General features: G+C 37.5%; 1 protein-coding gene across 4 annotated transcripts; it reads right to left on the bottom strand.

Moving 5' to 3' along the window:
- Positions 1–4,389: 4,389 nt before the first annotated feature.
- Positions 4,390–16,622, bottom strand: SRR1 (sensitivity to red light reduced protein (SRR1)). 4 transcript variants are annotated; one of them, XM_089136819.1, is made up of 3 exons: positions 16,514–16,622; positions 16,410–16,476; positions 4,390–5,922 (listed from the first exon to the last, which is right to left on the bottom strand). In XM_089136819.1, exon 3 carries the CDS (start codon positions 5,838–5,840, stop codon positions 4,986–4,988), a length of 855 nt encoding a protein of 284 aa, XP_088992945.1. In that variant the 5' UTR covers positions 5,841–5,922; positions 16,410–16,476; positions 16,514–16,622; the 3' UTR covers positions 4,390–4,985. The 4 variants fall into 4 exon arrangements, with proteins under 4 accessions (XP_088992945.1, XP_088992943.1, XP_088992944.1 ...); XM_089136817.1 differs by lacking the exons at positions 16,410–16,476; positions 16,514–16,622 and adding exons at positions 6,304–6,403; positions 6,557–15,716; XM_089136818.1 differs by lacking the exons at positions 16,410–16,476; positions 16,514–16,622 and adding an exon at positions 15,730–16,400.
- Between the last annotated feature and the right edge of the window lie 643 nt (positions 16,623–17,265).

Raw genomic sequence — 17,265 nt, 5'->3', positions numbered from 1 at the left:
TTCTCTCTCACATCTTTTCTTCCTATATATTCTCCTTCTATAAACGTGGGTTAAGGAAAATTTTTGAAAAAAATATATTATTAAATATTCAAAATGTCATTTCTAATGGAAATTAACTCTTCAATCCCTATTTATTCTCTCATATCTCCTCTTTTCTTCCTATTTATTCTCTTCGGTTTTTTTCTTTTTATTTATTCTATAAGTGAAGATTAAGGAAAATTTGGGAAAAAATCTTCTGCACAATTAGGTTTTCTTTCTCTTTTTCAATTTATTTTTTTTCTCTTTTATTATTTTTTATGTTATTCTTTATTTGATTTTATATCCTTTGTTTTTGTATTTCTTTTGCAATTTTATTATTTGATTTTATATTGTAAATAAAATGTTTATAATTGTAAGGTAACTAACTACCATTGGTTTGCATCTCTTATCTAAATTTTTTTTGTTTGCAAACTTTTTAGGGTTAAAGTCATGTGTATTTTTTGTTTTTAACTGATGCTTTAATTTACTTATATCTTGTTGAAAAAAATACATTATTAATAATTTATCTATTTTTGTCAAATATATGTGGGCCCCACAAAATATATGTAGGCGTATTTCTTAATATAATAAAATAATTCATATGTGGGACCCTAATTGGTCTTATAAGGGCCCACCCAATATGTGTGGGGAAAAATCATTAGTGCTTTCACAATCTGAACTTTTACTATTCAGCCCTCCACTATTGAATCCTGGTTCCGCCCTCACCTCTGACTCAATCACTTCTTAGTAATATCAATTCTTATATATGCATTGATTTTGGTTTAGTTGGGCCATACCATTTTGTAGGGTTATCTAGTTGTTGCCATGGTAAATTTTCTAGAGTTTGTGCATCAATATTATCTGGTAAGAATATAATTGGGGCCTAAATCGGTTAAGGTAAAATATAGAGATTCAAAGAACAGTGGAACCTAAATATAGGAAGAATTGGTGTGTCCTGGAATTTGGGATTTTAAAGCAATATTGCTCCACTTTCACCAAAAATGTCCTGAAAAAATGTGGTTCAGTTGGATGAGGTCAGCCGTACCGTAACCCTAACCCTTGGCCACCTTTCTTTAGAGCCAAAATCCCATCCGGAGTCCAGAGCCACGGTGAGCCAATTAAGATGAGTTTGGGCCATCATGGCCAAACTTGCATCCCCACATAGAGCCATTCTTATCATGGTTTACTTTAAACAAGTCTAACCCACGATTGGCAGCAGTGCTTACGTGGCACTGCTCCAAACAGGATTAGACGAAAAGTTGAGTCTTAGATTAAAGTTGGTCCAAGAAAACGAACTTTAAGTGTGGAACATAACCTTTTTAAATTTTTATTCTACTGGTTTCATTCGACTTTGTAGGTTCAGCATCGACGAAAAAGGAAAAGAAAAAAAACGATGTTCTTTATTATTATTATTATTTTCAAATAGAGTTTTGGTTTTGTAATGGTTGGTTTTGAACGGTACAAACCAGGTCTATTCCTACTTAAAATTCGTTTTCTTACGATTTAATCTAAGTCTTGTTCACTGCTTAGAGTGATAACACGCACTGCTGTCAAGCAAAATCTCAGGATAGCAGGCAATTTGTTGCTCCTGCAGTCAAAGGAATACTAACAGAATTACACTAGAACTTCAGGTTGAGAGTTAAAACAAAAAGTAGCAGAGAGTATTTATTTGATCAATGATACAAGGTATATGTATTCTATGAATCAATGTGCGTTCCTAAAAACAACAGACTGAAAATGGATTCTATGATCATCCATCTATCCATGCTATGAGGGTTGAACGATCAGAAAGAAAATAGGCCGAGAGCTCAAAGTCATCTACTTCTATCTCATCGAGATTAGCATTATAGAGTCTCATATCCTCAGCTGGAATCTTTAAGACTCTTCGAATTTTCTTCTTCAAGTCGCTAACAGTGTTTGTTTCTTTAACTTTCAACCAAAAGTCCGGTTTTTCTCCTTCTTCCAACCAAAAGTTCAGATCTGCTGCCATCTTAACAGGTAAGTGGAGTTTTCGTCCCGCAGGTGAGAGCTTGTACCTGAGATCGATCACTGATCCATCACCCAGTTCATAAAACTCAACAGTGTAATCATCTCTTAATTCCAAACCGTTCAACAAGAGAATTTGTCTGGACGCTCTAGCTCCAAATCTAGATTCCATCTTCTTTTTCACTTGATACAGTGTGAAGGAGGGAGACACTGCAACTACGTATATTTGATCCATCTGGTGATGATCATATTTTAGGTGGATAAGCATTGCTGTTCCCTGAAAGAACCAGTCAAGCGTGAAAATCTTCTATCTCAGAGGAATTCGAAGAAGATCTAGGGAGAGAAGATGGGTTACCTGTTGGTGATAATGTATTCAGAACCTCGAGAAGAAAATAAGGGATTGTGTAAACGAATCTGATAAAACTCACAATTCCAAGTTGAATATCAAATTTAAATCTCTGATTAACAACCTTAGATCTTATATAGTCCGCAAAACAAGAGTCCAACAGAAAACGGAACTCCTGATTATAGAGTTCCAATTCAAATCGGACTCTTAGCTAGTAACTAATTTGTAAAATTCTAACTGTTTGATTTCCATATGGCTTGAACAGGGAGAGCTTATCATCTATAAGGAAGTCACGTTAAACGAATTACAATGCGTGTAACGTGCATTTTTTGCATGAAGCGAGTAACTAATTAAACATTGTGAAGCCTTGTGTTCAACCTTATTTTCGTTGTTAGTTTAGCTTTGATGGCTCGATTGTTTTCTAACTGCCATGAACCTGACAAGGGTTTTGCGTGGGGTTTTTTAACCCTAAGGGCAGGTTAGGTTGAAATATGCAGGCCGCCGCTGAAGGCCAAATTAGATTAGGGCCCATAGGAGAACAATGTTCTCTCTTGACGCTTTTCAACTACATAATAAAATTAGGACAACCCACCAGAGGGGAGGGGCCACTAGCTTTGTTGGGATCCTATCTTGTCTTGAACTCGAATAAGGCATGGGTTGGGTTTTTCAACTCAAATGACAAGTTAGGTTGGATATGGACCTTGCCACAATCCTGAACATACTCGACCATAGAAAAGTGGCCTTTGCGAATTTGCAAGAGTTGGTATTTCAATTGCATTATGCGGGCTTCAGATTGAGAGGCATAAATCCGTTCAAGGAAATTCCAAGCAGCATGTGAAGTGGTGAGACCAACAATTTGAGAAACTAACAATTTGAGAAATAGCACTTTTAGAAAGAGAGGAGATGATCCAAGATAAAATCATCTAGTCTTGCTTGCGCCATTGAGAATATTCAGGGTTAGGAATTGAGGTTGATGTGGTGGAAAGATTAGGTATGTGCATGAATAAATTGTGATTTCCAAAAGAAATAGTTGTTTTGATCAAGCTTTACAGGTAAGAGGCTGAAAAACTAATACTAAATTAGAATTTTGTTTGAGAAAGAATTCTTTCACACTCAATAGTGAGTGAGAGATTATATTAATATTATTTGAATTTAAATCTTAACTAAAACTCAAACTCTTCTTGATCGGTTGGAGATAAAATCAATTGAGAATAAAGTTAATTATAGTGGATTTGAATTTGAATTTGAATTCGAGACTTATCATTTACAATCTTCATCAGATTAACCTTCACCGACTGTATAAGCAACAGCAGCAATCCCATATAATGAGCCCCCATCAAAGGAAAATTTCAAAAGTCTGAACATCCATAAATTAGACTATCTAACATAACACCCCAAAATGAAGGCCTTAAAACATTGACACCCCCACTTTATGTTTTAAAAGCACAGAAACCCCCAAAATTTGATTTTTATTGGATATATTTGTCCAATTTATCACTAAAAACCTTTCAAACATTGTCTATTATAAAGATATTTTTGAAAATAAACAATAATTTAATTGTTTTCAGTGATAAATTTGACAAATATATCCCTGAAAATCCAATTTTAGGAGTCTTTGTGCTATTTAAACATAAAGTGGGGGTGTTAGAGCTTTAAGGCCTCCATTTTGTAGTGCTAGTGCAATTTGCTCTAATCTCTAAGTTACACTCACTATAGCCATTATGTTTTGGGGACAGAAAAATTGTTAAAAATTGTTGGACAATATCTCTAATTGAGAAGGATAAATGAGGTCTTTTCATAAGGGCCCAATGTTCTTTATGATTATGCCACTAACTATTCTAAAAGAATTGGTACTAAGTGTTTTACGGTCTCTATTTTGGGATGCCAGAACAATTAACTCTTTATTAACCATAAATTATGCGATCATACCATATGATTGCCAGTATTCATCACCTTATTGCCTCCTTTGATCTAGATCGAGCTTGTTGTAGTCCTATAGTTCAACCAAGGCTGTGGAAGGTTCTTTCTTTCTAAGATCCATATCGCAACAAATACCCTTCTTAATACGGGAGCAGCCAGGCTGAAATGTGTATTTATTTGAAGAGTAATAAACCATCGAGTGTTTGTATGAGCCACACTAAAGGATAGAGGTTTTGTTGCCCCTAATATCATAATAGAAATTTGATCACAATCAAAGCTTAAATTCAAACATTAGTTGTGCCAATTGTAAAATTTTATCTCAAATTTGAATCTCCATCAACAAGGAGAACCAATGCTTACCATTTCCTGACTTAATGGGGTCAATTACATTTATGTAAATAAAACAAAACAGGGGAAAACAGGGGACAAGATACGAAATTGGTAAAAGAGACATCAGAGTACTGCATGAGAGCACAAGATTTGGATGCAAGAATCTCATACCAAAAGAGATGAAATTTAGAATAATTGTTCTTCAAACTTATATGATATTCACTTGTAATCGATGCTTGGCACAGGATATGAAACCTACACTCTAAGCAGGTAAATGATTTCCTTCCAAACCCAGGGAGGAAAACTAATAGCATTTTTAATAAATTTTTTGAAATTTTACTCTTAAGATTTGAAAGAGAAAAACCCAGAGTAAGTACGATTTGCTTCACAATTGAATTGCTTGTAGCTCCATATTCTGATCTATATCGAAAAAATGCCAGCTTGAATCATGGAAAGCTCTAAAAGAATCATCCGAAAAGGTTTCGATCCTAACTTCGTTTACAAATCTTCTGCTACCCAACACATGCTTTGCTGAATCTCCAACAACAGAGTGCTTGAAATCCAGCACATGTTGCTCATATCTCTCAAAGCTATTCCCAAACACCACCATCTTGGATAAGAACCCTGCTTTCCAATTTGCAAGTAATAGATTGTCATACAAGACGGCCTCACAGTGTGGCATAAAGAACAAAGTAGGCTTCAATGCTTGTCTCCTTCCTTGCTCATTTACAGATAAAACATGACAACCCAAAGCCTTCAAAACTCTAGCCTCTGTAGTTGATAGGACAGGATCAAAGACCTCAACATCTCCAATCCAATCAAACTTCCTCTGCATCAAGATTGCAAGGCTTAGCTGCAACCTTGGAGGTTCATATGATTCAATGCTTCCAATCCCATAAATTACCATCAGCATCTTCAATTCAGAACCCAGTACCCTTGAAAAGTGGCTAATGATTTGAGAAGCCTGAATTTGATCGACAAAAGTATGGTAGAAAGTGGTTTTCTTTAGATTTTCCATGCACATATGAATCTTTTGCATTAGCTTAGATTCTCTTTGTGGATCATTTTCAAGATCTGTTGGTGTCCAAGGTTGAGGCTGTGACTGTTGCTGTTGCTGTTGCAGTTGATGTAAGGTTTTTATCTTGGTCAGATTACTCCTCCGTTTGCCTCTTCGAGGTAGAACAAGAGTCCAGTCTTCATTGGGGTTCTCAACTTTAAGAATCTTAGGCATAGCAGCCATCGTTGCTGGTAGACACTGCTGGTTTTGGTGGAACCAGCAGGCACTATGTTTATTTCCAACTGCAAAACTTTTCCAGTGCAACCTGCCACCAATACAATTGCTTATTTATCAAAATCAACAAAGCAAGGATATGCAATGCTGGCCAATTATTTAGTTCAATTTTGTTTTAACTGTCCAAATAAACAAAATAATGCCATGAAAAAAGATTACAGGTGCTCTTAAAAATTAAATACTCGTGAAATCAATTAAATATAGCTTTTCAGCCATTTTATATATTAAGATAAATATAACTCCGCTTCACGAATTAATCACTATTCCAGAAAAAGGAAATAAATGGTAAAAATGGAGGGAAAGAAATACTACTGAACCATAAATTAGTTATAAACCTAATAAATAAAAAAGGGTAACAGTTATGATACAACATCTAATGACCATGAGGATGCCATAGAGGATGCTCACATACCGCCTGGGAATGAAGGAACAACAGAAGGTAATCACAAGACCACCAGGAAGATTCATGCTCCAGCCTTCTCAAGGGATTACGCATTGTGAAGGATGGAATACTGTCAGTTGGGGAGACAGGGTTGTTAGGGAATGACAGATGTAAAGCTCACACTGGGAGCCCATGATTATGTAACAGAAAATGATGATATTTTAACCTCCTGTAGGCATATATAAGCCATGAATGAATGAATGCAAGGTATGACGGAATTTACCTCTCAATTATCAACCCTACCTTCGTCTTTCCCTCTCCTCCCTTCTTCATTCTCTACCTTAATTCCTTTGGCTCTATCACTGGTCCAACCAGATGGACATGATGAAAGGAACCAGATTTCAACAACTGGATGAAACCATCAAGACCTTAGAGTGCCACCACTAAGCAAGGGAAGCGCCTAAACTCAGTACAGACTTCACTTGCAGAACAGTGTAGCACCTTGACTCAGGTGGTTTCACCATTAAAAGCCTTGGATGGAAGAGCAGAGAAGACTCTGTCAGGGTTCTCCAATGTCAGTCAATGGGTACTCCAGTAATGCCACCTGAATCCCATACAAACCAGAACCATCAGATTGGATTTTCCCCATTTTGACGGAGAAGACCCCACCACTGGATATTTGAAGCTGAAAGATTCTTCGACTTTCATCGGATTCCTGATGACCAGCAATTGATGATCTCGTCCTTCCACATGGACATACCAACATTACAGTGGCTTCAATGCATTATCGGGCTTAGCAGTCTACACCCTGGGAAGTTTTCAGAAGGCACTGGAGTTGTGATCTAGACCATCAGAGTACAAAGATCCACAGGCCTCCTCGTCCAAATTGATTCAGACTACTACTGTCGCTGATTATCAGAGCAAAGAATTGGCTAACAGGACCACACACCTTCCACCCTCTTTTCTTGCAGGTTGCTTGATTTCCGGCTTGCCAGCAGACATCAAAGCAAACTAATGGCCTTTCGGCCTGAGGATATGGCATACACAGTGGGACTTGCCAGGTTGCAGGAAGCAAAGCTCCCAACTTGCACGCCCGTATGTGCAAGCCACACCCATTTCTTCTCAGCCACCCCTATTACCAACAGTTACGCCAGTAACTCAGAAACCACACTTGCTGACTCCACCTCCCAATTCCATGCCCATTAAGAGGCTGACTCCCATTGAGATAAAGTAGTGCCGCAGCCATGGTTCTGCTACAACTACAACAAATGGTATACACCAGGCCGCAGGTGTAAGTCTTGAGAATTGCTTTTGCTCGAGTACGATGACAAACCACCACCTGATTTGGCAGCGAACAGTGGAGTTATTATGGAGGACTTTGAGCGAATGATGGTGGCATGGACAACCGCAAGCTCTCTTACCATTCTCTAACAGGAAAACCAAACCCAACGACTCTCAAACTCACCGGACACATACAAGGACAACTGGTTCAAATACTGGTTGATGGGGGGGAGTACCCATAACTTTGTGCAGTCGCGGGTTGCTAAGCATTGGGGTTCAGCATGGTCGTTGTTCCTAGTGTTTCAGTATTGGTCAGAAATGATAAGTGCCTGACTTATGAAGGTGAAATACCACAGTTACCCTTGACAATTCAGCAGTATTCTAAGGAGGTAACCGCATACATTTACCATTGATTGGGACAAACCTAATTCTAATGGCTGGCCGAGCTAGGCCCAGTTCTATTTGATTACAAATGGTTCAACCCTAGAGTTCAGGAAGGGCCAGGACCAAATTACCTTGAAGGGTAACCCAAATAGGATCCTGGCCACTGCAATTCCATGGCCTGCACAAATTAGTAGAGGCCCGGCCCTACACAGAAATGTTTATTCTAGAACCCACTCTTACGAAGCCCACAGATATGGAGGTTCATAGCCCAAAAATTACCCAGCTTCTAAAAGAATTCTCAGTGATACATGGGCTTCCTCCCCCAAAGGAGACCAAGATCACCAAACCCATTTGCAGGAGGGTAGTCGACCTGTTAACGTTTGACCCCACTGGCATCTCTATTTTCAAAAGAACAAATTGGAGAGGAAAGTCTCTGAAATGCTACAATCTGATATTATCCAACCCAGTCACAGCCCATTTTCATCCCGTGTTGCTTGTTAAAAAAGGATGGAACATGGCGTTTCGTTTTGATTATAGGCCTCTAAATGCAATGACAGTCAAGGACTGATTCCCCATCCCTACCACTGATGAAGTATTTGATGAGTTGTATGGGGCCAAGTACTTCTCCAGGCTGTATTTACGTTCGATTGTTCAGGCCGAGGACATACCCAAGACACCATCAGGATCACTATGAATTCTTGGTAATGCCTTTCAGCCCTACCAATGCTCCCTCAACGTTCCAGTCAATGAACTCAGTCTTCTGGCAATACCTCTGGCAATTTGTCCTAATATTTATTGGTGACTTGCTAATATACAGCTCAACTTGGCACATCCATATTCAGCATTTGATGGAGGCCTTCAACACCTTACAAACCAACCATTAAGCCAAGTCCAAGTGTTCATGCAGCAAAACTTCCATGGAGAACTGGCGCCATAGAGTTTCGGCCCATGGCTTCTTGGTTGATACCAATAAAATTGATCCGGTGATCGCATAGCCCAAGCCCACTAATGTCAAGGACGTTCAGGGTTTCTTAGGGCTCACAGAGTATGATAGACACTTTATAAGGGGGTACACCAAGATAGCTGCACCATTAACACACTTATTGTGCAAAGGTGAAGTTGAGTGGGCCAAACTGGCTTTCCTTGAGCTACGCTAAGTAGTCCTGGCCCCCTGTCCGTGCATTACCTAACTTTGACATTCCCTTTACTATTGAAGCAAATGCCTCAAGAAGAAGAATCAAAGGAGTGCTATCCCAGGAAGAAGTAGCCGCAAGTTGTAACCACGCTTTTGAGCTTCTTCAACCTACGTGCAAGAGATGTATGCCATCACTAAAGCAGTAGCCAAACGGAGACAGTATTTTCTTGGCAGGAAAAATCGTGATAAAAACGGATCAAAAGAGTCTCTGGGAGCCGTCCAAACAGGTTATTCAAACTCCAAAACAATATCATTGGCTTACTAACTCCTGGGCTACAATGTTGACATTAAATATCAACCAGGGAAAGAAAAACAGTGCGGCAGATGAATTTTCTTGAATACCCGAAGCTTCCCTACACCAATGTACAGTCTCTTCACCCCAGTTGGAATTCCTTGAAGAATTACGACAGGAGACAGCAGCTTCTATTGAGTTGTGGCAACTGTGTGCCAAGATCCATGAGGCTCCGCATGAGTATCCAGCCTATTACTACCACAATGGACACGCGTATTACAATGGCAGGTTGGTGCTACTTTCCAACTATATGCTTAGGGCAAGGTTTCTTAAAGAATTTTATGACACCCACATTGAAGGTCATTCAAGCAATCTACTAGCCTACAAACACCTTGCTGCCAGAGTATTTTGGCTTGGAATGAAGGGCGACATGAAACAGTATGTGGCTTGGTGTGAGGTTTGTCAACAGGTGAACCATTCCACAACCGCACCTGCTGGCTTTCTCCATACATAAGTGTGTATCCCAAATCAATGCCAAAACCCCTTGCTGCATTCTCACCTTCTTACTTCTGGCTTATATTTTAATGTTTATAATTTAATTGAAATGGAATAATATCCAGACGAAACTGACTCCTCAACACTAATGACTTTTTTCAACATTCAATTATATGATGCACAGTTCACAAGCCAACTAGGAGGGCCAAAGAGTTGGAAGGTAACCTGGACACAGGCTACCAACCTAAGCATTATCTAAGCACCCTAGGCATCATATATGATTACATGATATAGCAATAATAATCTTATATAATAATGCTTATATGCAAAACAGAAGCCATATCATTATACAATAAAATAACATCTCAGTCTTATCCAAACTAAATGGGGTCGGCTACATGGATCCTTGCCTTCCAATCAGCTCTATTCAAGGTCATACTGGACACAAGGCCTAAGCTCCTCCAACCCTTTATTTCCTTCAATCTAGATTCTAGACTAAATCACTCCTCCATGGTCTATATTGGGGGCATTTAAAGGCCTCCATTTAACATCGTTACGTCCCCTCAAACGATTCTCTCATAGCTCATCATATCTTGAAGCTATTCCAAGACCAGTAGTAATATGATCATTCCTTCAAAAGCCATATCATTATATCAGTGCAACATAATAGAATAAACCAAGCATAGGTTTAAAAAATATGCATATTCATAGAAAAGCAAACCAGTAACTACAAATCAATTTAAAGTTGTAAGCAAACAAGGCATGTTATCGCCTTGGTCTTAAGAAAGATCCTCAATGCCTAAGCAGAGTCTAGGCAACACCTTGACAATTATGATATGATGGAGCCCAAACTTGGTTAATATGTCCAATATGAAGCTCAGTTAGTTCAGGAATGGTAATCATACAGCTATGGATACACGCGGAAATTACACAACGGCACTACGGCAGTAATACTTATATAAAAAAATCCAACAGAATAAAATACGTATGGCATTGACATGCATATCTAATATGAGTTTAATGTGGCTGCCCTGAAAGCAATAATATGGACCTGTATAAAGGACATTCACAACCTAATACACAAAATAACAGCATTCTCCAACTTAATTTATTTCAAGAAATACATACACAATATACGTCATATAACTCATGAAATCTACAAAATAAAGTTCATGTATTAAGCATGTTCTACAGGATATGGACTGCTTAAGTTCTTAAGAATCGAAGTTTTCTTCAATCTGCAAAAACTTAAACGACACATTCATATACCTTAAAAGAGATTTAAACATAAGAAATACAACATGTACTGCAAGCAGGAGACACCTTGATGAATATTTGTATCACAAGTGGATTATAAGAGTAAAGAGAGGGAAATTCAACTCAAAACGACTACCAAACTGAGTAGTGTTGGAGATAATCTTCAACTATCAGAACTTAAACTGAAGAAGTTAAGCAGCAGCAATAATACAAAATCCATGCCCAAAACTACTACAATTCGCCTCGAAAGGTAACTTTTGTTAATGAAGTTCGACCATAAAGTAACTTTCTATAATGATCATATTCAAGATTTCTTGGGTAATAAAATTTGGTTAACACAAGGAAACTTTCTGGTGATGCCCGTATCTTGGATTTACCCACCAATATTCTTGGATTGAGTCGACTGACAGTGCCTCTGTTGGTTGATCGCTGAAAAAATTAAGAATACTATGAACATAGAAAAATTAAAGGGGGCAAAACCGATTCTTATTTCAGTCACCTTGATGGCTCAGTTTATCGCAATTGCACCACCAATAGAGTAGAATGCTATATAAAGAGACTTATGTAAGAGGTGAAGACACAACTCATCTATTGAAATCAATTTGCTTTGTTAACATTCCTTCTCTATGGAGACTCCTTGTGTTTGATCAAGGTAGGTTGGTGTTCGATCCAATCAATCCACCTTGCGGTGTGAAGCCCGGGTGTTAGATTGTTATTCTTAATTCCCTCATATTGTCATTTCAATTTCTTCATCTTAGTTCTACCCTTGTTTGAAGATCTATTCAGCCTATCTTGTTACACTATTATCCTTATAATAGCACTCTAGTTTCAGACCTCTTTCACATCTGAATTTTGTCCAAATCTGAAATTGATTCCCTGTGAAAGGTCCTATTTGGCCTCTGTTTTGATCAATCAAATACAATACTACATTACCCATCCAAACATAATGGGGAAGGAATAACGAGATGCAAAGGAAACATGATCAAACCTGAGCCGTAGACTGGAAATCAAGGTTGAAATGCAAAAACAGTCAAAGAGAACTAAGCAACAGATGCAAAACGAGGAACCCCTTCTTTCCCCTTCTGCAACTCATCACCAAACATGAAGAAACTTTTCCTTTGTTGAAGTGGATCGATAAGTATTGATGGTAATCTAAGGGATTGTATGAGTAATGATTCTGTGCCAAATTTTCCAATTCGGCACAGAATGCACTTTTTATGCTTCTATGCCGAATTGGGCAAATTTGGCACAAAATCTGTACTAAAATCTTGTTTGGTTGGACACAGATGGGCATGTTTCTCTAACAAAATTGGCACAAAATCTTGTACAGTATGTGCAAAATCAAGGTACAAAATGGGCTTTTTTTTAATAAAATAATTAAATAATTAAAAAGGTAAATACACATCAGTTACTACACAATTGCTCACATAAAATCACATAATACCTAGTTGAAACCATTAATCACAAATACGATGGATTTGTGAGTGGGAACCGACGTCCACATTTTGTCTTGAATTGATAAAACTAATCTTTAGTAATTTCATCATGCATAATTGCATATCATTAGTCACTGTCTTCTTTTTCTTTTTCTTTTTTTTTTTTGGGGGGGGGGGGTTAAATAGTCACTCTTCTACCACAAATGAAAACATTATTTTTGGTCAAGGAGTCTATTCACATACTAGATCTGTAGACCATTAGAAAATACAAGATTTGTAGTCAAGAGACAAGCAGGAATACAAACAATAGAATTAATAGTATTGTTGACTAGAAAGTGGGATCTGCCCTGTGTAATGGTAATCAGTCCCGAATGTAAAATTGGGTGCCTTGAAGTTTGAAAACATACACATGCAACATATCAGACCAAGTTTTGTTCTTAAGAATGATTTTTTTATTTTTTATTTTTTGTCATGTCATTGCTACATATATGAAATAAACCAAAACTTCATTGCTATTATGGCCAATAATGGTGATGAAAAGTAAACTGGCACTCATATAGAGGACTGTAAGTATGCGTTTGGTAACATTTCCGTTATTAGAGACCAATTCTTATGCAAAACCATTTTTTAATGTTTTTGTGCTAAAATACCGTTCTTTGCTTGGAAATGGGCGTTTGATAAATCTGTTCTAAAAATATTTCCAAAACACTATTAGAATAAATTGGTGTTTGATAAACTCATTCTAATGTTTCAATCTAGCCTAATTTTATCATTTTCGTTTATGTCCTTTGGTAAAAACATATTTTTGATGTTCTGCAAAAGACACTTGTTTAGAACATTTTTCTAACCGGTTCGTTCTTAAAGAACAGAAGAACGAACAGTATTAACAAACGCCTCAACCCGTTCTTCCGTTTCCAACAAACAGAAGAACGCCAAAAACGTTTTTTAAGAACGATACAAAACACGCCCTAAGTACACAATTTCCTGCTTCTAAGTTCAAACTTTAGCACCAGCTGATTGAAACAAAAGCCCATGTAAAGCCATTGAAGAACTTTAATAAAAATAAAAAAAAAAATAAAAAACACTTTAAGGTCAAGTTCCCACTGTTATATTCCAAACCATAAATACCTCACCAAACCCCTCTTTGTCGAACTTCCCATCAAAAAGTAAAAACAAAAAAAAAAACAGAGAATGGTTGTTCTTCTCTCTGAAGTTACAATCCCTGCAGCCTTGACATGATCCTTCATTGCCAACTACATTCTTGGCTCCCCTGCATGCATCTATCTCAACCTCTTAATCTTCTAGCTTGAAAATCCCAAATCTCCCTGCTGGTTCTTTGAATCCTAACCACTAGTGGGTCATCTCTTTCTCTCTTTTGTGGGTATCCAGGGCAGCAGCCAGGTGGAAAGTAATATGCAAAGTTATATAATACCAGCAGAAAATAATATCATTCAGCAAACAGAAAATCCTTTCAGTTAAGGATCGGTTCATGTTTCCCTTACCCTGCCTATGTATGGGCAGTTTCCACATAATCCCACAACAGCCTACTTAGAGTGAATGCAAATGTATTGCTTCCAAGAATTTTACAGGTTTTGTAAGATAAATATGAGTCATTTAATTAAATTTGAAATTAGTACTTAACACGCAAACCAACCAGACCATTTTTAAGATTGACAATCAAGGTTTAGGATTCAAAAATCATATCTTTGACATCATAGAAATGTATAACTTAGAAAATCTTTTGGATGTAACTAATTAATAGCATCCTAAAATCCCTTGGATTAGCTCAACTAGTTAAAGGACCGACTCCTTCCTCTGTCTTGTCACCAAATAAAACCAGGAATGTATAAGAAGCACCCACAAAAACATGCCACAAAATTCATTCATTCAATGTTGAATTGGATGGATCAAAACCCCTCTTTATTCCCAGGAGAAATAATCTATTTGGACCTAATCAATGTACCCTCCAATGCAAAATGATTTCCCTAAAATGGTTAAAAGGTAATGTAGAATTCAACATCAAAACTACATCTAGCACAATAGAAGAAAGAATAGCATGATCCAAAAAAGACTACATACATAAAAATCAGTTCCTGAATCACTTGAGAGACAAGGCAGAATGAGATGAAAAACAACAATCTAAGTGCTCAGGCCCAAACCCAAGGTCTGCCTAGTGCACAAAAAGAAATCTAACAAACTTGACTTAAAAACAACCGAACAACAGAGAACTAGAAATAGTTCATCCAGTGGCCTTTTCTTTTTCTGGAAATGTTGGTTGAATGTTATACATGACCCTCGGCAGAAATGATAGAGATGGCCCTCAAATGGATATTCTAACAAAGACACCATTTTGAATTGCATTGGTTGGTCTAATTGCAAGGTAAAGGAAGTGAAATCAAATCAAAATCAAAATGAACTCCTGCAATCGTCACCCATGATCTCACAAGTAATTCCAAACCTTTCAAAATCTGGTTATTAGGTCCTTGCTTTTGAAAGAAAATAAGGTACCAATACCATTTTCATTTGGGAATATATCATGTCCCACCCAGTTTAGATAGTCAAATATAAGGTCCCACCCCTGTTGTGAAAATATAAACCCTGCCCTAATCTAACAGTGTTAACTTGAAACATCATAAACAAATAAAAATACCTTACCCCTCTTAGTTCATTACCCATCTTATTTATGATTCAACATTACCCTAACACACCACCTACCCACCAACTAAAAAATGCCGTAGACACCATGCCTAACCAACATTAGTCTTCCATTGCTACCACCCTGGAAATACCAAGCCATCCTCAAAATCACTAACCCACAAAATTGGCTCATTCATCTGATAGTCTGAATTGTATTAACATTTTACATTGAACTGGAATTGGGAATTATATAACCTAACAAGAAGTCTGGTTCCTGTACCACCTTGAATTGATTAGCTCCTCCTGAGTAGAGGAGGATGAGGAACAAAATATGTGGTTATGTACAAGAACTTAAATCTTCATATCTACTTTACTTGATTGTTACTAATGATTTTCATAATGCTCCAGTGACACAAGTGCATAAATTACAAAATACTTCAAGAAACAAACATTCATGCTTAAACCAAATCTCATTAATAAAGTATTGTGTACACCAAAAAATTAAGATAAGCATAAAAACCTAATGTAAGAATATCAACCTTAACAATTACTACCAACTCACTGCAAACAGCTTCTCTCCTATCTATGTGCTGTCTTATTGTAGAGGTGACTTTCCCAAGTCCAGGCTTATAGCTACTTCCACCCAAATATGCTAATTGAAAAATGTGGAAGATGACCATCAAAAAAGTAGACGTACTTTCCTCTAAAGTACTTCGATCCATTTCCAATTCAAGCTTGAAGGATGAACCTTCTGATTGTAAAGCTTTAGAAGGGAAAGGGAAGGGGATGATTAGCAAAGACCAGGAAAAAAGAAAGAGGCCCATCACATTACAGAAAATAATCCTGCCAAACGCATATGAAAATACAAAAGAAGGACAACCCATTAAGATAGCAAGTATAAAAGTATAAAACACAACCACACCCACATTCTATAATCTCAGTAAAGCAACGAGGTAGCCACTCCAATTCCATCAGAAAAGCAAAATAAACATCATAATCTAAATAGATAAAGAAAAACAGAAGAAACTCAACCACTAACAAAAATTAAATGAAATAAAACAGGAATTCAAGTAGCACAAAAATAAGTTCATATCATTCTTAGCATTAATTGATGCTCTGAATGACTCCAAAACCCCATTTCCCGAACTTTAGATTCCTCACATTAAGGTGAAGATACCAATGCCTAGAAGTGGAAACCCTAAAATCATCGCAGACTAACCTGAAGTTGCTGCTTCGGTTGCACACACACGGCTTCAATTTACACTGAATCGGTTGCGCAGAGAGCGGTTGCAGAGAAGTCGGTTGCAGGGTGCAAGAGGTTAGGGCTTGAGAGAGACGAGAGAGCGTCACGAGGTCGTCGAGAGAGACCAGAGAGATGAGAGAAAAGAGTCACAGATCGTAGAGAGAGACCAGAGAGAGGAGAGAGCACAGATCAAAGGCCAAGATTGAAAAAAAAAAATTACGTTGATAACCTGAGCTCATTTGTGCCCCGCATCGGCTGAGAGAATTGCTTTTGTGGGCCCAACCAATTTGTGTCCAATGCCTGGTTCTGCACACTTTTATTAACGTGTTATAGTAAAAAGTTTTTAAAATCGCAAAACTCACCCCTATAATTATGTGAATTCACAATTTGATCTCCCAATTGCTATAAGCCTATAACATCGAACGGGACTTTGTTAAAATTTAAACAAATAAATTTTGCACAATGGACACCCACATCTCGGCATGTCAATTTTGTGGCAATTGTGCGGAGTTCCTCTCCCATTTTTTTCTTTTTTGTGAATGGACCAAAAGTATTGGCGCAAGCATTCCCCTACGGTTACGAGCAGAAGGACTCACACATACGATCTATATGTGATCTTTGCCATTCCTTTATCTCAGATTACGGTCTAACGATGGATGGTGTCTATCTTTATAATTACGTGTTATTATATATGGAAAAAACAAAACACCAAAATAAGAATCTCTCAACCCCATACAAGTTTTAAATATTATTTTCATTTGGATCAAAAATCTAAAACTCAAAACACTATAAACATCAGAAAGCCACACATAACTCGGCACAAGAATGGAGT

This window comes from Hakea prostrata, chromosome 10 (assembly GCF_041222555.1).
Source record: "Hakea prostrata isolate BN-2017 chromosome 10, UWA_Hpros_2, whole genome shotgun sequence".
In the NCBI taxonomy this organism is placed as follows: domain Eukaryota; kingdom Viridiplantae; phylum Streptophyta; class Magnoliopsida; order Proteales; family Proteaceae; genus Hakea; species Hakea prostrata.
This window is presented reverse-complemented; position numbering and strand designations above follow the sequence as displayed.